This window comes from Notothenia coriiceps, unplaced genomic scaffold (genome assembly GCF_000735185.1).
Source record: "Notothenia coriiceps isolate Sejong01 unplaced genomic scaffold, NC01 NC01_scaffold00037250, whole genome shotgun sequence".
Lineage (NCBI taxonomy): Eukaryota > Metazoa > Chordata > Actinopteri > Perciformes > Nototheniidae > Notothenia > Notothenia coriiceps.
Genome location: NW_011369951.1, coordinates 10,007,266 through 10,033,531, shown reverse-complemented (window position 1 = coordinate 10,033,531; position 26,266 = coordinate 10,007,266). Strand labels below are relative to the sequence as shown.

The 26,266-nt window shown below is 39.9% G+C and overlaps 1 protein-coding gene across 1 annotated transcript; it reads left to right on the top strand.

Annotated features, from left to right (window-relative positions):
- The first annotated feature begins 3,196 nt into the window (after nucleotides 1-3,196).
- LOC104967273 (FERM domain-containing protein 3-like) lies at nucleotides 3,197-24,206 on the top strand. Its single transcript, XM_010796688.1, has 11 exons — nucleotides 3,197-3,292; nucleotides 4,439-4,562; nucleotides 6,109-6,196; nucleotides 7,852-7,940; nucleotides 8,325-8,388; nucleotides 9,385-9,393; nucleotides 11,091-11,179; nucleotides 14,481-14,555; nucleotides 22,526-22,594; nucleotides 22,846-22,970; nucleotides 24,124-24,206. The coding sequence occupies exons 2-11, from the start codon at nucleotides 4,537-4,539 to the stop codon at nucleotides 24,204-24,206; spliced, it is 717 nt and encodes a 238-aa protein (XP_010794990.1). The 5' UTR covers nucleotides 3,197-3,292; nucleotides 4,439-4,536.
- Nucleotides 24,207-26,266: the final 2,060 nt, after the last annotated feature.

Genomic DNA, 26,266 nt, shown 5'->3' with positions numbered 1-26,266 from the left:
AAAGAGTCTTTGAGGATTATGGAAATACCTTTGAAATTGTGGAACGCGTCATTCAAAAACAATTTAAGGGTTTTTCACAAATAACCAAGGATTTATCTTTCAGTAAAACAGAGGCTAAGTAACTCCATTGTAATTATACAAAAGAAGAACAAACTGAGGATGGATCAAATTGAAAAAAGTGTTCCCCCTGTGAAAGGATGGAGGTTGCCAATAAAATAAACAGACATTATATTTTCTGTTAAAATTAGCTATTACTATACAAGGTGTTATTGTCTTTTCTAAATGAGATGTTATATGCCATAGTATTGTTAGTTATAGTCTAAAGCAGGTGAATGATCTGTTCTGATCATGTCTCTGTGTCTGTTACGAGTCAAGCACTAGGACCCTGGGTGCCCTGGCCCAGTTAAACACCGCTTGTTGTTTAATTAATATGCATGCCAGCTTAATTATGACTGGTCCTTATCGTCTCATTTCATGACACAGCATACCTAATTGGCTGAGCTCAAATGCTGTGAGGGGAAAGTGCGTTAAACTTCTGCAATGCCTGTGTGAAGATACCACACACACACATTTCTATCTGCACACACAGGAAGGGAGAAAAGGAGAGTAAGAAAAAAGGAATTGCCCCTCTTTACATCGACAATAACCAATTTAAAAGCAGTGAATGCCTTTAAGACAAATGCGACACAAATGTGTGGCTTTCATCTGTTGTCACTCTTCAGGGAAACAGGGATTTACCACTTCATACCAATTTGTTGTTTATTTACCAATTGAGTGAGCATGGAGGTCTTCATGCACGTGTGACAACATTGTCCTCCCATTCTCGACAGTGACAACACTTCTGAAGCCAGTTTCTGTTTACCACCAAAAACTTTACCCCCAGGCAAACAGGATCGATTCAGAGGCTTGACCAGGATGCAACAGAGACAGATCAATGTGCAGGAAGCAGGGGAGGGGAAAGCAATGCAGAGGATCCGCGTAGAGGATAAGGACTGAGTTTAAACCTCTTCTTTTTCCAAGGGATTCAGAAACACATTGGTTTCTATATGTATTATGTTTCTATGCACTCCTATTTTCGTTAAATACATTCATGGTTGGAAAAATCCTCTTATAACTAATCATCACTATATATTGTGTTTTGGCTTCTAGCTTCTCATAGGAGCAACATGATGTTTACCCACATCTCCATGACCATGCAATTGAAATATTCTAAATGTCTTGCCTATTTTATACATTATTCACAAACATTCGACCTGATGTATTGGTTATTTTTGGAAACGTTGGAACTCTTCTAGAAAATAAAATAAAGTTGTATGGGCTCCTTCAATGATTGCCTGCACAGCATGCGGTTGTAATGATAAATAAGTTGGCTTGAAAAGGATGTTTTTTACCATTAAATTATTAGACTGCTAGGGAAAAAGGGAAAGTGGTGTTTTAATATCTTAAAACAGATTTTAAAAGTAAGTTATAGAGGCATGACACAAATACAAATTATCCTCTGAAGCTACACCGACTTTAAGATTGGAAGAGAGAAGCGTCTGATCAAACACTTCCAGTCAGGCAGCTGAATTATGGAAGTAATCCAATTTATATTAAGGAGAGAAACCTTTGGAACAAGATGCTTACCCTCAACACCACCATCCCTCTTTTTAATAGCCTCCTACCATCAAACCATTCCTCAGTAAATGTTTAGTCCAGGCAGCCTTTGTTTTATACCTGAGAGTAGGAATTGAGAGAGGCAGTGTGAAGAGACGGGAAATAAAGTCGTATATCAGAGTGAAACCCTCGAAGCTCCAGTGTAGTATTGATCTCATGATGAGTTGCGCAACAGACGATGCTGCGTTTAACCTCTTCTACCACTGACCTACAACAGTAATGGACTCTTGCCTGGAGCTACAGACTCAGCAATACTGACGCATGGCTCCATCGGGGACACTGCCGGTCTGTTAAATCCACAACTTTGGTTCTGGAATATCTGTGTTATACGTACTGACTTTGGTGATCACCAGACTTTTCCTCCAGTACCAGCATTACTGTAGGTACATTTGTGGCATAAAGTGAAATATCTCAACAACTCAGAGAGCCGCTAGTATGGCCACAGACTTTTAGTATTGTTTAGAAAAACTTGAATATTCCATAACCCCTCCAAACTGATGGCTTTGCCAATTTAGTTTTTTCTAGTAAGTGGAGTTATCCTTGCACCTGTTACTATCTTGCGTCTTTGATATGGTATGTGCAAGTACATTATTATAAACTATGAATCACTTTCAAACTGCAACCTTCCTTTACACGCAAGTGATCTTTAATCATCTCTGCAGGAATGGTTGATGTTTATTATCAGTGTTTTTCGTAGACACAGGATCAAATGTAAAGAGATTGTGTCAGTGTCAGGGCAAGAAGCACTGATCTACTGTAATTTATGGTTTCATATTATAAATGTTACAGTTTTAACCATTTACATAATAAACCTATAATCCTTCCAGTCCCTGTGAGCAGCACTCAGAACACTCACTGTGACCTTGTCCCAGTGTGGAAAGAGAAACCATTTATCTTATCATCTCCTGCAATGCTGCATAGATCACATACACACATATTCAAGCACAAAGGCATGCACAAATTAACACACATCATATAAAACACGTCATGTGCACCCGCAGTCATGGCTGGCCACACAGCAAGCTTAGAAGTGGAGCCATAAATCTTCGATATATGGAGCAGAACCAGTTTCTATTATAATGGATCTCCATCACTCTCGCTATGTGTACAGCTGGACACTAACTCACAGGAGGGCCGGAGAGAGAAAGTGTGATGATGGTGGCACGACTGCAACACTGCTGTTAGGAGTGTGTGCACTAGGTGGCTGCATTATAACAGCTGTCTTATCTTTGCAGCACATTTTGTAGCAAATTAACAAACAATCCATGACAGAATAAAAAAGAGAATGTAGTTAAGAGTGAGTATGAATCTTTTATAACATGTGTGTGTTTGCATATTCCCATGTGTTTGTGATGTAGNGAGGTACAGCAGATACCTGGAAACACACACACACACACACACACACACACACACACACACACACACACACACACACACACACACACACACACACAGTGTGTGTGTGTGTGTGTGTGTGTGTGTGTGTGTGTGTGTGTGTGTGTGTGTGTGTGTGTGTGTGTGTGTGTGTGTGTTTCCAGGTATCTGCTGTACCTCCAGCTGAAGAGAGATATATACCACGGCCGTCTCCTCTGCCCTTTTGCTGAAGCTGCATATCTGGGAGCCTGCATCATACAGGGTGAGGCAGCCATTAGATTTAGTTTACATCTATTGACAGTAAATCCACTTATGATTTTCCATGTTACAGTTTGATCACGCTTTAGGGCGGGATATCTAGATAATATTTCCTTAATGTCTTTTACACTTCCATCACGTAATAAACTGGCAAGTTAATGTTAGCTTTTTGGGCGATAAATATCTAGTAGCAATCAACCAATCAATCAACGTTTATTTATATAGCCCAATATCACACATTTTACATTTTTCTATGGGGGCCCTCATCCTTAGAACCTCACATCTGATAAGGAAAAACACCCAAAGAAACCCCACAACCCGCAACTATTTTCTACGTAAGGACTAGTTTGTGTATGAAACCTGCTAATAATGTGTAATGTAAATCTCCACTTAGTTAACACTCGTCCTAACTAGGCTATGTCTGTAGGAAGAGCTCCATTCGTCTCATTAACCTGCTACATTTCAAGTCATCAGCCTTTTGTTGAAATCCGCCTCTTGAGGATTTATTTGAGCTTTTAAGTTAATTATTAGTAATGTTAAATCACAGTGTGGAGACACTTGCTATAATAAGGATTAAGGGTGTAATTAACTGTATCATAAACGAACTCCTCTGGAAGATGCACACATCTCTGCTCTGAGCTAACTCTGATTGGTTCATATCCCCAGAGAGAGCCGTATGAGTGGCTGAGTAATCTCCACACAGTGAGTCTGCAGCGTATCATTGGCTGCTCCAATTAACAGAGGCAGGTCCCTCTCTGTCAGGGTGATGATAACAGAGCCTCAGAATAGGTTGAGGATTACTGTGTAATTAAACTCCAGGCAAGTTTCCTATTTAACCTTTATTGTTACTGCTAATTAAGAACGGATTAAAAAGAGAAATTGGTGTCAGTTGGGGCTTTGTACCTGATTCAATGAGGAAAACGTTTATCTATTAGGGTTATCTCAGCTCCCTACAGCCATGCAACCTTTAAAATGAAATCACTACCCTACATAAATGTCCCAATATGCAAGGTTAATGGACTCTATTTGATATGATGCTGAATTGCTAGCGTTTAAAAATGTGTATTATTCCTTTGAAACACATGTACACATTTTCCTAACTGCACTCTTTTTTAGACGGTTGTCACACAGATATAATCTCTGTCTTTAGCTGAGTTTGGGGACTACGACCCAGAAGAGCACCCGTCAGACTACATCAGAGACTTCAAGCTGTTCCCTAAACAGTCCCTGAAACTGGAGAGGAAGATTATGGAGATACACAAGAATGAGCTCAGGTAAAACAGATGTGTGTGTGTGTGTGTGTGTGTGTGTGTGTGTGTGTGTGTGTGCGTGCGTGCGTGCGTGCGTGCGTGCGTGCGTGTGTACGTCTTTGTGTGTGTCGCCTGGTTGTTTTCTGGAGCTGCGTCTTTGTGATCAGTTTACTGTTTGATTGTGATGACAGGCGTGGATGCTCACTCTTGTGATCTGTGTTTTCAAAACAGGCTGTGAAGACAATTTTCCACTGCAAACAAAAAAGCGTTTTCTGTTGTTCTGGGTAGAGACCATATGTGATGATGTCTAGAGATTTGTGGTGCATTGTATTGCAGGAGGTTATTTCAGTTGTAAGTAAATAAAAACTGAAATTAATTTGCAGGGCAATGTGCATGTTTTATTCATTCCTGTCGCAGTTTGGACACAGTGCTTGCTACTACAAGATCTTCAGAATCTTCTTCAGAACATTGGGTTGAAATTCAATATACTGTAACAGGTTGGATGAAGTAATCAGGCCCTGCTTTTGTCTATAATATCTATAAACCCTGGCATGTTCTCTGCTTGTTTACAGAACTTTGTTGATGTGGAATAACAACACGAGAAATAAACTGATTCAAAAGAGGAGATTAGTGCATGCAGAGGTTGATTCAGAAATATAATGAAAAAAGTAAATGAAATTGAACTAATAAAGCAGGAAGAGGATATATTCCTAAATAATGTAGGGAGGGAAATAATGGCAAATAACAATAATGAGCTCAGGTAAAAAACAGATGTGTGTGTGTGTGTGTTGGTTTGTCTGTGTGTGTATGGTGCGATATACATAAAGCCCCTCCCTCGGGCTGTTTATTTGTATCATAGCTGCAGCTCATAAGTGATGTTGTTAGGTTTATGACCGTCACACTTGCAGCAATTATAGAAACATCAAAGACAAATCCTTCATCTCCCACTGCGCACAGGCAGATGATGCCGAGTGCCCTCTGTCTGCCCGATGGCTCTGACAGAGAGGATTAACAGCATGTAGATTATTACTGAGCCGTAAAAAGACCCTTCAGGTGATTTACAAATGGGGCGGGGTACGTCTGCAATTTTTATTTGGAAGCAGTCATTTAATGGATTTAACATTGACTTGATGTGCATAGACAGATGTATGTGTGTTCAAGTATAATGTTGATTTATTTGTCTGGCGTCAGAGGTCACTCACTTTCTTGATCTTGCAAGATGGAGCTTTCCTCTCAGACAAATAAGCGGGTAAAGCTTCCCACTGAACACTGTTTATCTTTCTGTTACTGCAAAAGTATAAGAGATTAAGACCGGGCCAAATGTAATAACTTTTAAATATTTGCTAATGTTTGTAACCCAAACAATATCTTTCCAAGGCACATTCGCATGTTCCCTCACTTTCTGTGAAGGAAGACATTTCATTCAAATCTCAGTCAACCCATAATGCTATTGTATGCACATAAAATAGTGAAAACATAGATCAACTCTACAGGGACATATGCTGACAACATGTGTCATGTGTTGAATGTTAAATAACCCTTTCCTCTTTTGTCCTCTCCTCTCTTTTAGGGGCCAGTGCACTTCGTTTGCAGAGCTGAACATGCTCCAAAGGGCTCACATCCTCGAGACGTATGGAGTGGACCCTCACCCCTGCAAGGTAACCTTAGGCGAGTGCTTCCAGTCTGACTGTGAGGTCTGATGCTGTTGTTAGTGAAAAGACTCCACTGATTAAAGTCATGCAAATCTCTTTCTTAATATTGCCACACTTTAATATCCATTCCTCAGTACTTTACCCACTTATTGTTGCTTTTTTTAAATCTCACCACCTCGTGTGTCCATCTTTATCACATGTTGTTCACTGCTCCTCTCTTTGTATGTGCATTTATACAATATACACAATTATTATCATTTGTATGTAATGATTGAAATACTGTACTATGGACAAAGGCATTGGGGCAGTTGCTGGTTTGCCTTTACATATTTAACTGAAACCTGTACTGTATGCACATGATTCACTTTATCAACAGCCGGCTTTGAGAAAACCTGAGGTCACTAAGAGAGGAGTAATATTGGGTGAGACAGAGGTGAGGAGTGAGGGAAGGTCGAGGTCAGCAGAGAATTCCCATTTGCATCTCCTGCAACATTTCAACAAAAAGCAATCTGTTCTGCACAGAAACCATTACTCTCAGGAATCATTGATCGGATAACATCATGGATTCAGAAAGTCAATGTCATCGACTCAATCGTAGTGTTAGTATTGTTTTCCATTTGACACTTTAATGTGCACCTTGCTTTACACTGTAATACTGTGACGGCTTGTACTTTTTTTTATTATGTTCCTCGTCACCATTTTAAAGATAGAAAAGACTGAATCTGATCAAGAAATCTAATATGTGAGATAACTAGAAACACACGGGAGGACAGGCGTATCAGAGCATGATGAGCAGATTAACAAGATATTTAAAATCTGTCTATTGGAAAGGATCCTCTTCAGACTGCCCTGCTCTGGTTAGTGGGGCTGTTTTAATTTGGTTTGCTGGAAATGGCTGTAGCATCATACATTTGCAGATCTGTCAAGATCAATAATCAGAGAAATGATTAGGAACTGAGAGGGAGAGAGAGAGATGTACAGAGATAGAGAGGCACAGCAGCAGAGGGACGTCTGATAAGGTGGAGTGACAGGAACATATTGTGTTCTGCTTTTGCTCCAATGTTGTTATCCGTTTCATTTCGCCTCACCATATCAAACCTGTATTTTCTGTCCCTTGGTTTTGACACAAGTTTCTGCAAAATTAGGGGGTTGAAGTTTGAAACAAACAAGAGATTTTGTGTAGGCAACATTACCATGGAGATTAATGATGGCTCACATGCATCCCTGCTGTTAATCCACCTGTAACGTGTGTGTGTGTGTGTGTGTGTGTGTGTGTGTGTGTGTGTGTGTGTGTGTGTGTGTGTGTGTGTGTGTGTGTGTGTGTGTGTGTGTGTGTGTGTGTGTGTGTGTGTGTGTGGTGTGTTTGTGCGTAATTCTGTGTGTGTGTGTGTGTGTGTGTGTGTGTGTGTGTGTGTGTGTGTGTGTGTGTGTGTGTGTGTGTGTGTGTGTGTGTGTGTGTGTGTGTGTGTGTGTGTGTGTGTGTGTGTGTGTGTGTGCTGTGTTTGAGAGAGAGAGAGAGAGATGTGTGTGTGTGTGTGTGTGTGTGTGTGTGTGTGTGTGTGTGTGTGTGTGTGTGTGTGTGTGTGTGTGTGTGTGTGTGTGTGTGTTTATGTGTGTTTGTGCGTAATTCTGTGTGTGTGTGTGTGTGGGTGGGTTTGCAGGATTTCACAGGCTCCATAGCTTTTCTCGGGTTCACTGCCACAGGTTTTGTGGTCTTCCAGGGAAACAAGAGGATCCATCTCCTCAAATGGTAGATGTTTGTCCAAAACCCTGTTTATGAAATGTGTATTCTTCATCAAATATAATCATTACACACTCTTGGTCTTTGTTTGAATCTCAAATGGAGCTGAATATAATATTTAATATAAGCCATTTAAAATGATGTTCTTTGACTTAAGTTATTATTGTTGTTCCATAGCAACAAATCTGTTTCAAAATTTCAGGATTTTAGGATTTAGCAAAGCACAAACAGTTAATCTCTGACAAATGAAATGTAATCATATTGCTCCACTTTAAATCATGTCCTGAATAGCAAGGCTATGTTTCTCAGTTATTATGTCAAAAGTATGTGTATGTTTTGGCCTAATTTGAACCCTGATCATGTTATTAATGATACCATGTCTTTTTTTTGCAGGGCTGATGTTAGCAAGCTGAAGTTTGAAGGAAAAACCTTTTACGTCATTGGGATTCAGAAAGAGGTGAGTGTGTGTTCTTTCTTCCCTAAAGGGCAACATCTATAATAAAATATGCTGTGTAGTTTCCTCCATCACGATGATGAATTGTGTAGTCCTGTTGTCATCTTCATGTAGTCAACCTTTAACATTTGTGTGGATCAGTACTTCTTGAAAAACAAAATATGACTATAATGCAGATGCACACTTACCATCTGTTTTGTCTGACTTGACCTTTCAAGTGTACTCTACACCCTTTATTCTCTCTCCTCCTTCCTTCTTTCTCTCCCTTTTCCTCATCTGTGTTGTGGTTAAATCAGATAAATGAAGCTGTATTGTTTGTCTATGTAATCCACCATCCCATACACTGTATATGTGTGTGTGTGTGTGTGTGTGTGTCGCTGTTTCAGATCTCCTTAACAGGCAGGATGCACTGTGACAGGATGGTGGGTGGGTGTGTTGCGACTAACCTCCTCTCTCTCATCATGTGTCCATTGTGACCCAAATATGAGACTCCTTCATTACACCCAAGATTTATGACAAATACAAATGACGTGACATCTTTGATAGTCACACAGAGAGCAAATGCTAGGTAAAATATGTTCAGTAACTACCAGTACAGGTTTCTTGCATTTGGGACACATTTTTCATCTGTTAATCTGATGTTTGTCATCCAGAGAGCTGTGGTAGATTCGGAGCAGCAGTGCTGGTGCATTATGTCTCATACATGTGGATAGCATATTTTGTTGTTGTTGCAAGAACTACAGCTTATTACAGTATGTCTCATATTGCTGTTTGACCCATACACTAATGATTCATCACTGTAGCTAAATCCAGGTTGCTCTTTAATCTACCAATCAGCCAATCAACTCATCTCATATTCTTTTCATTACAGAAGCTTTAGCCTCTCATCTCTGCCTTACTTTGTTAGTCTGTCTTTCTGTCTGTTTGGCAACTCATGAATGGCTGAAGATGCAGTTATATCTTTGTGTTTCTGTCTTTTCTCTCTGTGTGTAAACATAGTCATCACTGGTGAGTAATTGCAAGTAATAATAGTAGCACTAAGCTATTTGATGCCTCTCACTACAATCCTGCCCTCACCTCACTAATGATTGGAAGAGCATTGTTCATTGTTTACTGTGTGCATTACCCGTTTGTGTCCTTTTGTTTTGTATCACTTTGTACAAAGTTTTAATGTAATTTCATGAAATGTATTTATTGTTTTTCACTCATGCGTTCAAACGGTTATTTTGTCGCCATCAACAAAAATATTCTGTTTTATGGTTGAAATTACATAACCATTTTTAATCCCTGTCTAAAGCCACATTATCAGAATAAGAATAACAGCTCCATTATCAGTAGTTTATAGATTATGAAATATTGATATGCATAATCTATAAGTCTGTCCATGTCATGTATTTAATGTCAGACATTGATGTTAAACAAATGTTGATTTCTTCATTTCTGTGCTCCTATATCTATTTGTGTGTGAGTATATATAATGCTATATATTTACATGTTTCACTATATTTTCTCAGATAATAATTTGTGTATGGATGTTAAGTGTGTGACGGATCACTGCATGGTTTCCATTTCAACTCTGTTATTTATCCTGGAACACAATAACGTAACAGTCCCACTTTGAGCAAAATGCAACTTTAATGGCTTTGTTATTTTTAACCCTTGCTTGAAAAGCTCCTTATACATTGTATAATTTTTCAACGTTCCAATTTTTTTATTGGTGTTCCAGCTTAGAAATAAAATGGTAATAGTAAATGATATTGGTTTAACATTACACCAGGGAGTAGCATTTGAAAAATAGCAAATTAGTGCATCAATTATTGTTTGAGATTTTGGTAACAGAAGATGCAGGTTATTCTGTCATTGCTGTTGGTACAAAAGCACTTTTTAGGAGCACTGAAATCATAAAATGTCATGTCATGTTGCAAAAGCACTTTGCACATCAGCCAAAAGACCAAAGACTATTGGTTAATAATATTCGGACGTGCTGCTACTTTCACAAACCTACAGTATGACCACACACACCGATACTCACATACACACAAACACACACACATTGCGTCTGCAGCACATGTGTGTAAATCACCACTACATCCCTAATATAACTGATGTGTATGAGTGGGGGGGAGGGGGTTGAGCAATAGGGCTGACTAAGCGGCTTTAGGAAAGGGAAGAAACAGCATTCCCGTGTTATTGATCTCAGTGTTCGCTCTCACTCTCCCTTTCACACTTTGTGGAGCAGCATTGATCTGATATCTCATATTACCCCACACACAGGAATAAAAAATAGACGTTTACAGGAATACATCCCTCCTCCTAGTCCATAAGACCCCTATTCTGCAAGCTACAACTGTGTCCCTGCTAAACACTGTGGCCAAATCACTGTATCTGTCTTGCATCTTGCTAAGCTTTCAGCTTCAGGTCCGTGGGTCAGCGGTTTTGCACAGCTCCCTCTCCTGGTTTCACCACTTCTCTTGCCCTTATTGACACGTCAATTAGTTATCTAATGTCTCATCCTAGCTGTGTGTCTCTCTCTCTCTCTCTCTCTCTCTCTCTCTCTCTCTCTCTCTCTCTCTCTCTCTCTCTCTCTCTCTCTCTCTGTCTCTCTCTCTCTCTCTTTCTCTCTCTCTCTCTCTCTCTCTCTCTCTCTCTCTCGCNCGCTCTCTCTCTCTCTCTCTCTCTCTCTCTCTTTGTCCTTCTCTGTGCAGAAGAAACTGGTGCTGACATTTCACACCTCAACCCCTGCTGCGTGTAAGCACCTATGGAAGTGCGGGGTGGAGAACCAAGCCTTTTACAAGTGCGTACAAATTACACACACACACACACACACACACACACACACGTACACGTACACGTACACACATGCTCACACACAGACACACTCATATCCAGGAAATGTATTGAGCTGCTCTTGACCTCAGAGACAAAAAAAAAAGATGATATTTGTAGCAAAAAGACAAATATTCACCACAGTGGATATAATTAGCCTTCCTTCATGTTGTACTTGATTTTTTTTAGCACATTATCACTCTTTTATAACCATTTGCCTCGCTGTGGCTCTGCTATGCTGCTGCCCTTCACTTGGGGAGCAGCTGATCGCTCCGAGGCCGACGCTCTGAGTTCACAGACACTATTGACGCTGTTGGCGTGTCAGGAATGGAAACAGACTGGGGGTGAAGGCAAATGTGAGAAAACAGAGACTTAACTTTGTCTGTTGTCATGGTTGTGACAAGGTTGTTTGCGAGCAAAATTAATGAGTTTGTTGCTTCGGTCAGGGTTCTGTAGGAATATCAGCAAAGTAATACATTGGACTTGATAGTCTTACAAAATCACATGAAGATTTTAGACTACACTAGATCACACTCACATACTTAGTATGCCAACAGATTCATAAGATGTAAAGTATCCCTACTCCTCCTCTGACAACCTTGAGAGATCAGACCATGTAACAGATCCCTGATATGTTTCGTCAAATGCTGCCTGTTCCCAAGGTCACAAATGAACTCTCAGTCTTTAAGCGTACAAGTAGATCTGACAAGATAAGGTTGATTAATTGATTAGTTCATCGACAGTAAATAAATCAACTATTTTGATCGATGTCCCATTTAACTAAATTCTCAATCATTAACATGAACATTACCTGTAAGAATGTTTTCCTTTTCCTGTCTCCTTCCTTTCACAGAAACCTGAATATTGTTGGGTTTTAAAACAGAACATAAAAAGATTGATTGATAATGAAATCATCTTTAGTCTCAACCAGCAAGGCAAGAGAAATCTCTACTAAAGTGTAACATTTTAAACATCAGAAATCTCTTTGACAGCAGGCCGAGTCGATCTGCTGTGGAGAATTGTGTGATAAAAAAAACAAACATCTAAAACAGTGGATAGTGTTTGTTCCCTAAAAATATGTATTCAAAAACTGAGAGTAACTCATGTGAGACCAGAGGAATATTGAGATCATAGAGAGAGGAAACAAGAAAGGAAGGGGCAAGATGAGGAGGACTGCTGGCTGTAGACAGCTGGCCAGATGTAAAGTGGAGAAGTAATGTCAGAGGAAACAACGTTTGCAAAGATTTGACCCTTAAATTGGAGGCTGATTTTTGACCCTGGGCCCCCATTTAACCATCCCTCTGTATTGACTTATTTTTGTAGTCCGCAGGGTTTCCCACACATAGACTATACTTGGGCGGGCCACCTAGGTATATTAGCGGCCGCCCAAGTATATTTCGGGACCCATTTAGGATTTTTTTTATTTTTTTTTATTCGTCGGCGACCATGACGCCATCTGCGATCGATTAACTTGTGGACAATGATCCCTCGCTCTACGCCTCCTGTACCCAGTCCCGGACTGGCCATCAGGAGGACCGGGGGGTTTCCCGATGGCCTGGCCTGTTAAGTGGCCTGCCTCACACAGGGTGACTGGCTGTCTACAAGATGTGGCCTGCCGACATGGCCACTGTCATACAGATCATAAATCAAAGCCCTTGATTGGTCTCTGTGTGTCCTTCAAGCTCGGGATAACCTCAGCTCAGGTGAGGTAAAGGACTCTCTGAGTGTTTAGATAGTTAACTTAGTCTAAGTTCTCAGTGGGTCTCAAACGGTTTGGTCACCATTTATGTAAACACATATTTCCATTTGAGAGGGTATAGTGATTAGTCAAATATGCATGAATAAATAAATAAAAAGTTAACTAGGTGAAAAAAGGTAAGATACACTTTTAAAACTTGTTGAGAGCTAAAACTAGTCTTTGCTGCTGCCTCAAAGAGGAGCAGGGAGGAGAGGAGGGAAACAGGGAGAGGCTGATTCAGGAGCACAGACACACTCACAACTATAAATGAACCAAAAATAAATAAATAAACAAGTTTCAGTGTTTTTCATATTGGAAATGGGATGTTATTGGTTATGGCCATGATTTTATGATTATTAAAATGTATACAGTTCTGTTTCATATAGGTGTTGTTCCCATAGATTTAGTCTCTTTGTTTTCCCCTCAAAGTGCACCAGATTGATGCATTTAACTCAAACATTTAAAAAAAAATCTTACCGGGGGAGCATGCCCCCGGACCCCCCTAGACAATTTGAGGTCCACCCCCACTTAAAATCACATTGACAGGTTCCTAAATACATTTACCATTAAAAAAAAAAATAGTAACCCATGTCCATATTTTTATTTGTGGGTAGTAGATTTAAACTATAGAGCTATCACTATGGGCCCTGCCTGTTCGCGCAGGGCCTGTTCGGCCCTGCCTGTTCGCGCTGCCATCATGTGATGTGAAGGGTCTGCTAACAAGCGACCAACAGAAAGGTTCATGTTAATGTTGTTGCACGTCATCTCAACCACCCCCCCCCCCNNCCCCCCCGCTACCACCAGCCCCCAAGTATATTTCAAATCTGTAGGAAGCACTGAGACCTCATTCCCACATAAACCTTTAGTTATTTCTCTTTTACATATATTTCCCTAAGACTTTTCTTTGCTGTCGGTTTGTATGTGTCGCAACGGTGACCCATTTACAAAAGCTTACAGAAGGAAAATATAATTATAAAGTCATTAAAGTGTTATCGTAACAGCTCTTGCCTGTAAAACCCTGGATATTGACTTCTTAACGACAGCAGCTCATGTGTCTCTGAGAAGTGGACAGAGGGGGGGGGGCATGTCATCTCGGATGTCGGACAAGCAGCATCAGAGCCGCTTAATTAAATCAGAGTGAATTGAGTTTGTAAATGGCAGCCAAGCCATACACACACACACACACACACACACACACACACACACACACACACACACACACACACACACACACACACACACACACACACACACACACACACACACACACACACACACACAATCTCTGCTGTATGATAAATGATCCTGTAACCGAACATGAAAACTGACTTTTTGAAATGGTACACCTTGAAACACTCTCCTCTTCTGCTTACTGCAAGGCTATCCTGAGCCACGGGTTAATGTTCTAGTCACAAACAAAATCCCATACTTTTTTTTGACAGGGGTGAGTTATTCCTGAGTCTGTGACTTAATTGCCATAATGAAGTGATTTGTTTGCATCTCTTTATTTCGTCCTCCCTCTCTCTGACAGGTGTGCAAAGTCGAGTCAGATAAAGACAGTTTCCAGCAGTAACATATTCTTCAAAGGCAGCAGGTTCAGATACAGGTGAGATCCCATTCAAGTTTTCATGAGAGAAAATAAAATTACAACATTTTGACAACAAAATATGTGTTTTAAATGGAAATAAGATGATCCATTCATTATGTGCAAAGAGAGTTGGAAACAAAAGAGAGACATAAAAAAGGGGACCCAGAGAGAGTAGTTTATGAAGGAGTAAAGGGGGAGAAACAGAGTCAGATTCAACCCCCTAATAGATTAGTCCTAAACAAATCTAAGTTACCTGTATTGTCAACTGTTCAACTACTCCCTCACTCTACAAATAAACTTTCACTCTAGATAAAATAGTTGGACATTTGCAATGAGAATTGTGTGATTTAGTATTGACTTAAATCCATTGCCCTGGCTCCAACCTGAGAGATGTGTGTGTGATTTACCTTGAGTCGCTCCACATGCGGCCTCTCCTCTTTGCACATCAGCACTTTCATCCAGCTTGTTGTTAGCCTCTGTGATTTACTGTCCCTAATATCACAGGAAAGCCTCTACATAAGTCTGTTATTGAAGCCATGTTGGCTCCAATTCTCCTCTCAGACAAAGCTCTTTACCAGGCTTACACTTCAGTCTGCCCTATTTCATCAGCTGGCTAAAGCAGTTTGGCTAAAGGGCTCAGTGATGAGTAATAGCATATGTTGGAGGTTGGTCTGAAATATGGCAATTGGTCATTTGTGCAAATGGTAAGAGGAAAGAGATTTGTGGTCCACAAAAAGTGGTGGTTTCCATAAAGCAGAGCTGATTTGAATTTTTTATATAGCTTTTTTACTATCATAGCTCCACATTTGCCATCACACAGGATTGATGTGACTCTCCACTTGTACTATCAAGGGAATGTCTACCACTCCAGATGTTAAATCTAACCCTCTAATTTATCACCTAACCATCAATCTCAGAAACAATAGACTAATGGGTGGGATGGTGGAGCCTGCTGGCTTCAAACAGAGCGGTCAGAGTCGCCCAGCCCTCAGACTAATGGAGCTCCTGACCCGGCCAGCAGGAAGCTCCCACTCAGCAGCTCAGAAACAGCTCTCATTATGAGCAACTGCTGCCAAATACAGATGAAACATGACACTTCTGATGTAGTCAAATCAGTCAGACTCTCTAATTTCCAACTTTTAGTTTAGATTACTGAATTAAAATGTTAATTAAGTAGAAGTAGTATCAGCCAAATCTACTCCAAGTATGATAAGTAAAAGTAATCAGTATGCAATTTCTGTTTTCACAAATATTATATAATTGTATTATTCCATAATTGTGTATATTATTTTAATGTTGATCCAAATGTAGTTACTTTTTAAATACAGGGTATATTAGTTGTACAGTAATGGTATACAACGTAGATGATAAAAGCACACATAAAATAATGAAAGGGAGTAAAACATTAATAAGTGGCCTCCAAAATGCAAAGTTTAAAGGGGACCTATCATGCAAAATGCACGTTTTTATGCCTTTTTATACATAAATATGTGTCCCCCGGAGCGTCAGAAAATAAAACCCTTTCTCTTTTCCTCCGTACCCAAATCTTTTAAAAACGGGGCTACAACGAGTGGATACAGATTTGCTGCCGATCTGACGTCAAATCTCGGCGGACCCACAGAAAGTTGCTATCAGAAACAATGCCTGACTTGTTTTGGACGTAATCTCGTCTTTGTTTTAATATTGTTAAAATATTAGCAAGCCTCGCTAACACTCAGAGCTAACCTGTACTGTAGAGCTCATGTGTTTAAAAAGCAGGAAATAAAAAAAGGAACTCACCTTGTTTCAAAGTGATAAACCCGCAAGAGAAAAAGCATTTGAGCTCCATACTGTTTCAGAACTAACCCTTGATGTGGTTTAGAACAGGATGGCGTTTTATCACAGCAGAATTTTACTTTATCTCCGGTAGAATTCTGATCAGGCATTAGCTACGCCTCCTCCTCCTCCTCCTCCTCCTCCTCTTCCTCTTTTTTTTCAAGCTAAGTACCCAAAATCCGCGTTTCTCTAACGGGGCTGGAATAGAGGGATATGAGGGATTTCTAAAATGCATGATCTGTTTTTATTTTGAGCAAAACACATCATAGACATGTTTTTATATATTTGTATATATCTGAGACCAATAATATATGCCTTATGATAGGTGCACTTTAAGTGAATGCATGAAATGGAAGTATACAAAAAAGTATTTACTTGAGTACATCTAGTTTGTTATATTCCACCACTGGTGGAACACAATATGAGACCGAATGAAACCTTATTAAATCTATGAAGTCTTAGTTGTCTGTGTGTTTATCAATTTAAAACAAGAAGTTATTAACCTTTCTATAGATTTATTTCTGTGCACAGTAATGCCCCTTCAGCATAACCATNGGTCCAATGATGTCAAATCAAGTGTCAAAACATCTTAGCAGAAGAATGGTCACGGAATTGAGGTTCTAGACCCAACTACAATATCACAAATGTTACATTTGTCTCAGTGGACTTCACAGTTTGTACAGAATATCAGTATGACAATACGACACCCTCTGTCCTTAGACCCTCTGTCCTTAAACCCTCTGTCCTTAAACCCTCTGTCCTTAGACCCTCTGTCCTTAGACCCTCTGTCCTTAAACCCTCTGTCCTTAGACCCTCACATCGTACAAGGAAAAACTTCCAGAGAAACCCACAGTTTAAAGGGGAACATGGGAGAAACCTCAGGGAGAGCAACAGAGGAGGGATCCCTCTCCCAGGACGGACAGACGTGCAATAGATGCCGTGTGTAAATCGAAGAGATAATACATTTTACAACGTAGGTAGACCAAATGTTTGGAAATGCATGTGTCGATAATAAGAAGATGAATCCACGAGGATGTCAGCAGTCCTGTGGGAGCCATCAGGGAAGTAGTATGATGAGAGTCAGGCAGGACCACAGAGACAGGTTCAGCCACGACGCAAAGTATTTCTCCTCAACTTGTTTACAATAGCTCTGCAAAGGGCTTTTGGAGCAGCCTTTTTCCAGTGTGTGAGGAAAGGTCGAGGGAGGAGGAGGGGGAAGGAGGGAGGAGGGAGGAAAGAGGGAAGGAGGGAGAAGGGAGGAAAGAGGGAGGGAGTCAGCATAGCTAAATGAAAAGAAATCCAAATCTTGCAATTAATCTGCTTATCTCCCCTGTGGGCAGATGTTGCAGCAGGTCAGGGGAATAAATAGACGAAGAAGGGGGGAAGAAAAACGTCATGGCCGCCCCTTCAAATGTTACAGCAGACCTCTGCATAATCACGGCTGCCCTTGCCGCCACCTTGTCTAAATCTTTGCTTCTGTTTTCTTGTTTTGTTCCACTCCAACCATCTGGGATCGGGGGGGTCTGATCACTCACCGAGATGCCAGTAATGCTCGGAGTCTGTCTTTGTGCCCTAGAAAATTACTCATCCTTGACTACAGGCTGTTGACCACTGAGACAAACAACCCTGTGATAAAAGACAGGATTCATCATCAGAAGGAACGGGGGCACAAACTGATATTGATAACTGGAATTCAGCGTAGTTTGATGATCTGTTTTGAGTGTTTACTGGATCCCTTACTTTAACCTTGGAAAAGTACATAAAGCCTTGAACACATGACATCTAAATATGCAACTTGAAGATTTATACAGTGCATCGAATGTTTGCTTATCTTCTTAGGGTATAATATGTCATGCAAGATTTCATAAGTGCTTCTAACGTTGATAGCATGAGTTCTTCTACTGTATTGTTCTCAATACAGTAGAAGAGGAACTGTATATTTACCAGTGCACATGTGGACTATAGGCTCGATCGCACAAAAGTGACAAATATTATGTATTTATTATGCATAAAATATGTGAATCTCAAAAAGAAAAATGATGATTTAAGCTGGATTTGGCTTAATAATAGTATTTGTTACTCTTATAGTTATACAGACAGATCAATACAATATAAATACCTGCACATTTATCAGTTAATTTCAACTAATATAACGGACAAATAAATATTTGCTAGATGTTCTTGCACCTTCTCGAATGACAATATATTCTACTTAATTAAATGAAATGCTTGTTAGACTCGTCTTTTGCTCATGCTTTCACACCACGTCTCCTCTTCATGTGCATTTCTGGGTATTTTCCTGATGAAAGACAAAGCGTTCTTAGTAGTGTGAGCCTGAGGGATTTGGTTAAACTCACATTTTACTGAACCTGCAGCCAATAAGAAGGTAAAAGACCTTTCCTTCCCCCCTCTCTGTGGATCCAAGAGACACTAATGCAGATTTCTAATTAACCGCAGAGACACAGAAGTCCATTTCCTCACCTTGCAGATCGCCTCAGACTCTCATCAATGACAGGGAACTAAAACCTGTGCGAGTGATGATGAACACCTCACCATTAGCCTCAGAGTGTGAGACTCCTGCCCCCATTATTCTCTAATGCAGACTCATTTAACAAACAGGGGACATTTTAAGGAACCTCCTTCTCAGGTTTTAATCTACGGCTCAATTTGTCGTCCTTCCTGAGGAATAAAGATCGTTCTGCCGGGCTTTAATCAGCTCGCTCGGCACGACCTGATTAACAAGATAACTTTATTTCAGGTGGACCTCGCCGACAGGGACATCAGATAAAGAGAATGAGGACAGGGTGGCATGAAGAATACACAATTAGGTATTTCCACTGGTCATATAGATTTTAAAGCATGCATATAGACTTGGGGCTTCTGAATTGCAGTAATTGAGTTATTTCAACCAATAAACTCAATTTTATCGCTCGGAAGTTGGTAATCTGCTGAATTGAGTTGCACAAACACCGTTATGTCCCTCAGTGTGCCGCGGATGACTTCTTCTTCTCCTTTCATAAGCAATAAAATAATGATAGGTGTCTGAAATGGCTTTTCTCCATATCTGCTGAGAGCGTATGGATTATCTCCGTCTGAAATTGCTGAAGTTTGCCCTCCTTTGATAGCAGGCCCAGGTTGCTGGAAATATTCATAGATCTATTTTCAAGGCGAGCAAACTATATATGGAGGGCGTGAGAAGAGTGTCTGGAGTACAGGAGCTCTTAAAGAGAGATGGATTAAGCTTGTGTTTTCCTCGTCTTTGCAAAATGGAAATGATTGATTTGGCTATTACGTCTTTACAGGAAATAAAATTATGTTTTTCTGCCCCAGACTGTGGATAAATCTGCTTTTAGGGTTTCCATTAACGTTGTCAGAGTGTGTTCCCATTGTGGATCATTATATGGATTAGAGGGAATCTCAGTGTGCATAAATCTTTTCATCAAGGCTGTCCTGCCTGCGTCACCATGTAATCTTAAATGATGTAAGTCAGACTCCAGCCTTCATGTGAAATCTCTCTGTGGAGTATCCGTTGTTTCATTTTTCTCTCAACACTTTTTTGTCTCATTTGATTGAAGAGTCATCTTTTATCACTGATTTCATTGTCGCAGCAGAAACTCTTGTTATCATCGGAGTGATTGCTCTGCTGCAGAATTACTGTCAAAACAAAGGAAAAAGCAGCTTTTTATTTAGAGTCTAAAGCCATGCATGTTGTGGCTATACATTGAGCTAAATGCTAATGACAGCATGCTAACGTGCTTGTCACTACCCGATCTGTCCCTATCTGCAGTGTGTATGTGCGAGATGGTCTGCCATATTGGACAACTCCGTACGGCAACCCAACTAGGACACTTGACACAGTGGCGTTTGGCAAAGCTCAAAAAGAAAACTCAAAAAACCGAGAGAGATGAGTTATTGTTATTACAACGTGGCTTCACTATTATTTAACAACTTTGTTTATTGGGTCATTTTATTGGGTTAAGTACATTGTCAGAATAAGTGAGAAATGGATTTAAATTCTGTTAGACAGCTATCATACTGAAGAAATGTTGACTGTGAATGTATGCAATATGTATGGCATTCATCATTTATATCTAATTACATTAGCTGTGAACGTCCTTCATTTTATTTCAAACAAAATAAGATAATAATAAGAGGTTTGTATAGATATTTGAGACGTTTATGACTCGCGCATGCACGAGGCAAATCGGGCCGCCGTCTAGACGCCAAATGTCCTATTTGAGTTGCCGTATGGAGTTGTCCAATATGGCGGACCATCTGGCACATGCGCAGTGCGGATCGGGTAGGGATGCGGATCGGTATAGTGACAGTGCTAATGTTGATGTAACAGGCCCCGCTATGCAGGGCGCGATGACAGATAATATGCAAAACAGGAGAAATTATGAACAAACAAATTCCTTTGCTGCTCATTTGGCGGATCTTGCCAGAATGTATTAATCATTTGGCACACACAATTGTTAATGCCCTTTTCTGTCTTCAATATAAACACATGTTTATATATGTTCATGTCTTCAATATGTCTTCTACATATATCTATCTATCCATCTATCTATCTATTTAATGTATATTGAGCTAAATACTAATAAAAGCTTGTTTTTGCCAGAAACCACCTGGATGTACTGTAAGTTTTGGCCATAAACTATAGCCTTTTGACTAAAAAATGTAGACAATTCTTTAGTTCTTTCTAAGTAAAGCAAATACAAACTAGAAGAGAACTTGAAGAATGCAGACTTTTGCCAAGGCAGTTTCCATAAGTGGAAAATAATTTGTGCATCTGCCTCGTGAATTGGATCTGCTCCAAAGGCGTCATCCTTCTGCAGAGTTTAATGAAAATTGGACGAGTAGTTTTACCGTAATTCTGCTGACAAACAAACCAAGCTCAAGCTTTAAGTCATAAACCTAATAACTGCAATAACAAATGAAAGATGCAAAGAATAGGAACAGCTATACTGCGCACTGTATCAAAGTATAAATCCCAAGTGTGTTGTTGAAGTCGGTGCATGTCTAATTATGAGTGTGTGTGAGAGGAGGAACAGCTGAGGTTTGCAGGTGTTTCTCAAAAACCAGGTCAGGTCTTGCCCCGATGAAGTTATTTGGAAACAAGTGAAGGTGTTGCAAAGTGATTAGCATCCGTCCTGAGGGGGACATGAACGTCTGTGTGAAATGTCAAAGCCCTCCATCAGAGAGTCTGCAGCAGATACTTAAGTACATTGTTCTGGTATCAGTACTTTACTCCACTACTTATTTACTTTCTACTTCTTACATGTTGAACACAAATACCTGTACTTTCTACTTCTTACATGTTGAACACAAATACCTGTACTTTCTACTTCTTACATGTTGAACACAAATACCTGTACTTTCTACTTCTTACATGTTGAACCCAAAAACCTGTACTTTCTACTTCTTACATGTTGAACCCAAATACCTGTACTTTCTACTTCTTACATGTTGAACCCAAAAACCTGTACTTTCTACTTCTTACATGTTGAACACAAATACCTGTACTTTCTACTTCTTACATGTTGAACTCAAATACCTGTACTTTCTACTTCTCACATGTTGAACTCAAATACCTGTACTTTCTACTTCTCACATGTTNTGTATACTTGGGGGACTGTGGCTGTGAGGGAGTGCCGTCGTCTTTCAACCAGAAGGTTGTGGGTTCGATCCCAGCCCATGCAGTCAACATGTCGATGTATCCTTGGGCAAGATACTTAACCCTGAGTTGATACATCGACATGTTGACTGCATGGGCTGGGATCGAACCCACAACCTTCTGGTTGAAAGACGACGGCACTCCCTCACAGCCACAGTCCCCCAAGTATACAAAAAAGTATTTACTTGAGTACATCTAGTTTGTTATATTCCACCACTGGTGGAACACAATATGAGACCGAATGAAACCTTATTAAATCTATGAAGTCTTAGTTGTCTGTGTGTTTATCAATTTAAAACAAGAAGTTATTAACCTTTCTATAGATTTATTTCTGTGCACAGTAATGCCCCTTCAGCATAACCATGGCCTTAGTATATGCTTTAGAAAAAAAAAAGGACCATAGTTTTAATTTAATCTTATTTTATTTTGTGAAGCTCTTTGTGATGGTATACAGAATTTGCAACTCTTGTCTTTTCTCGCCATGAATGTGTGTTAGTGGACGAGTAGCCAAGGAGGTGATAGAAGCCAGCTCTAAGATAAAGAGAGAGCAACCAGAAGTACGCAGGTAAGCACAAGTCACATTCCACCTACACTCTCTTACAGTTAGTTACCGTTATTAAAGTACATGCATGCTTACTTATAGTAATACTTTACTACTGAGGGGTATTACAAGTACAAACAGTCTAATAATAATCCATGTATGGGGAACAAAATCTGCAAAAAAGCCTGTGAATTGTGGAGTTATGCTTTGATTACCCAAAACAATACACATCTTTCCTATCACAGAGCAGTCAGTGTATTTTGTTGTGATTTCAGAGCCCAGTTTGGTCAGAGTCGAAGTTATAACTCTTTGAGCCATAAAAACCTCATCATGAACATGGAGCCGCTGGTACCTGCACTGCCCTCCACCAACGAATACGAAGAGACGGCCGCAGACAACGGTAGGATGTTACCGACTCTACACACACACACACACACACACACACACACACACACACACACACACACACACACACACACACACACACACACACACACGACACACACACTACACACACACACACACACTACGACAACTACACACTAACGACTACACTACAACTACGACGACTACACAGTACCAGTACTACGACAGTACTCGACGACGACAGTACACTACGACTTACGAGTTACGTAAGACGTACTTTACGACTTAACCGGCTAACGTACCACTTTAAGACACTACGTACAACTACGTAACACAACCTACCACCAACACTACGACACACACACACACACACACACACACACACACACACACACACACCCATGCCCTCTCCTGCCACAGACCTCCGGAAAGTCACATGGGGTCTCCCTTGTGTATGATGAGGGACATGCACATCCCTCGGACAGAAAGCGTTAATTGAGCAGCAGATGCTCCCTGTCTTGTCTCCCTGGAGACACCAATAGCAGCATGCTAAAAATACCCTTCCCATGATCCTCCCTGAGTACACCACCATGCCTCTGTGTGTCTGTGTCTGACTTTGTGTGTGTTTTACAGAGGAAGGTACACAGAAAGAGAGCAAGCTTGTCTTATCATCAATGAAAACCCAATTAGAAATGAGTTGGTCCCAAAGGAGTCTGTCTCTGTTCACATCCTCGTATTCTCCTGTTTGCACAATATGCAACCTTTTTTCTCCTTTGCGTTTTGGCCTATTTATAGCATTTATTTTAAAGCTTTTGAGATTGTCTACAGCTCATTTCACTAGTTCCTTATAAATTCCCTAAAAGTCATTTGGTAAAATATTTTAGTGAAAGCAGGATCTTTTTATAAAAGAAGCTTAATTCTAACCCAAGTTAATAACCATGAATTGCTTGATTATTATTTTACGTTTTTTATTTTGTGTTGAATTGTTTACTTTCCTGTAGACAAATTACACACTTTCATGTTCTAGCAGATTACTTAAAAACATAACCTTAAAGTTAAGATTGACCGAAACAGTGTCTATTAACCATACAATTAGTGCTATATTACATAGTTCTTTCTAGGAAATGTTTTTGCAGCTAATTAGAGTATTATGTAGCCATTGGGGTATTTCGTATGGGATATTTCAGTAAAGCTCTCCATCAGCCCAGCTGGCCTGTCGACACGGGGCTCACAGTTGAACCTGGAACAGTTTCTCCCCATGAGAGGGTAAAGACTCGGCTCTGATGAGGCAAAACCCAATCAAGCAGAACAGAGTACCGTAGTTGGTAGTTAAGGGTTTTTCCCCAGGATACCACCTTCCCCTAGTAGATTTATGTAGTCGATAAAAAGTACTCGCAACGCTGTGAGTTTAAATGTTTCCCCTGTGACATTTTTCTTTAGCAGGTTATCGTTTCTCTCTGTCGCTTGTTCTCTAAGTTATTAATCCTGACACTCTCCACTGCAACCTATTATCTGATTGAAGCATAAATCTTGTTGTAGAAGGAGAAGAAAGCAAGTAGGGAAGAGCACAGGGATTGATTACACGAGACAACACTAGAGCGGAGATGTTAAGAGAGCATTTCAAAAAGATAAAGAGAATACGGGAGTGGAGAAAATAGATTGTAGGGCTTATAGCATGAACTGATGGTGATGGATGTTCTCCACGTCTGTGATTGAACATAGTAGGAGGAAGTAAGGGTTGATGAGAGACAATTGGAAGGTTTGATTACGGGAAAATGGGATATAAGAGAGGGGGAAAGAGGCAAGGAAAAAGTGATGTAAAGATAGTGTCTGTCTTCTATTGAGTATGGCAAGGGCATCGTTTAGTTTTCGAATCAAGAAAACCAGGTGTTAACAATAAATCAGTTAAAAGTTATAATTCCTTCTCTAAAAAATACTCCACCATCATATATTACTCCCACATCAAAAAATCGTATTTACTAATATGATTTGTGTCCTTTTCAACTATTATAATTAAAAAAGTAAAAAAAACAACCAATCTTGCCGTCAATCGTTCTGAGTGTTCTATTATAAGATGTTTTGTTGCTTCAAAGTTTATGTTTTATATTCTCCAGATGTTTAAGTGCTAATTTTAACATTAATCTCCAGCAGTCCATCATATCCTATAAGATCATCATGGGTTTGAATGGTTGCTGTTCTGTGAGAACCACGTAAAAAGTGGATTTGTTTTTAGTAGATAATTTATGGGCTTAGATTTGTCTCACAATTAAATATAAATAAAAGCAATACACAGGAAGTACACAGTATACACAATGAATATTACAATATTTAATGTTGCCTTACTGTGAAGGCTGTTGTTCATTATAGTAATACAAAAACGGCACATTAAACAAACCATCATGCTCTTACTTTGAAACCTTGAAATCTGGAAATGTCATCATCAGCAGGCCATCACGTGGTTTCCGAAAATAACCGAGTGACACGAGCAGATTTCGGTCGAGACCGGCGGAAAGTTTGTCTCAAAACTCTGTGAAGTGAATTACCTACCCTACCTTTAAGGTGATGTATTTACTATGTGGGCCATAATAAGAAGTGAAAACATTTTATTTTTATCTTGGACATTTATGTGAATTTTCAGTGGTGTACTTACTATGTGGGCCATAATAATATGTGAGAAATAGTCGTTTTCTTGGATGATGTGAAGTTAAGGTTTTTGATAAGCTTTGGGTATTGTAATTTCACACGTGTACAAAAGTAGCTTAATTCAACTGATATGGGCTATGTGAATAAATGTAAGTGATGTGATGCAAGTAGCTCTTGGCCACTTACATTTTTTCAAAGTAGCTCTCAGATGAAGAAAGGTTGGAGACCCCTGGTCTACGGTGATGCACTGAGCATGCTAAAACGATTTATAATCAAATTGTCCAAGTTCCCCATTTCCCAAATCTTTTCAAATACATCTCTTTTTGAATTAATAAATAAGAACTACAATAAAATACTGATAAAGATGCTAATTACACTTTCAATCTTTGAAGCAGATCGGTCAGCCAATAAATAGTATTAGTGAAGGTTCTTTCTAGAAAATATACATTATTACAGGTCTGCCATATTAGGCCAGACCTGTAAGAAGCACACGTAGCACCATTTCAATAATTTAAGTTGAATGAAGGGCCCAAATCCAAAGTGGGATCAGGGGCGCCGCCAGGGATTTTGGGCCCCATGAAAATATCACATTGGGCCTCACCACCAGGCACAGGCCACTTTGTTTATAAATTACCCCGAATTCCCCACCTCTGCTTTAATATAATAACATTAGTATTAATATCATAA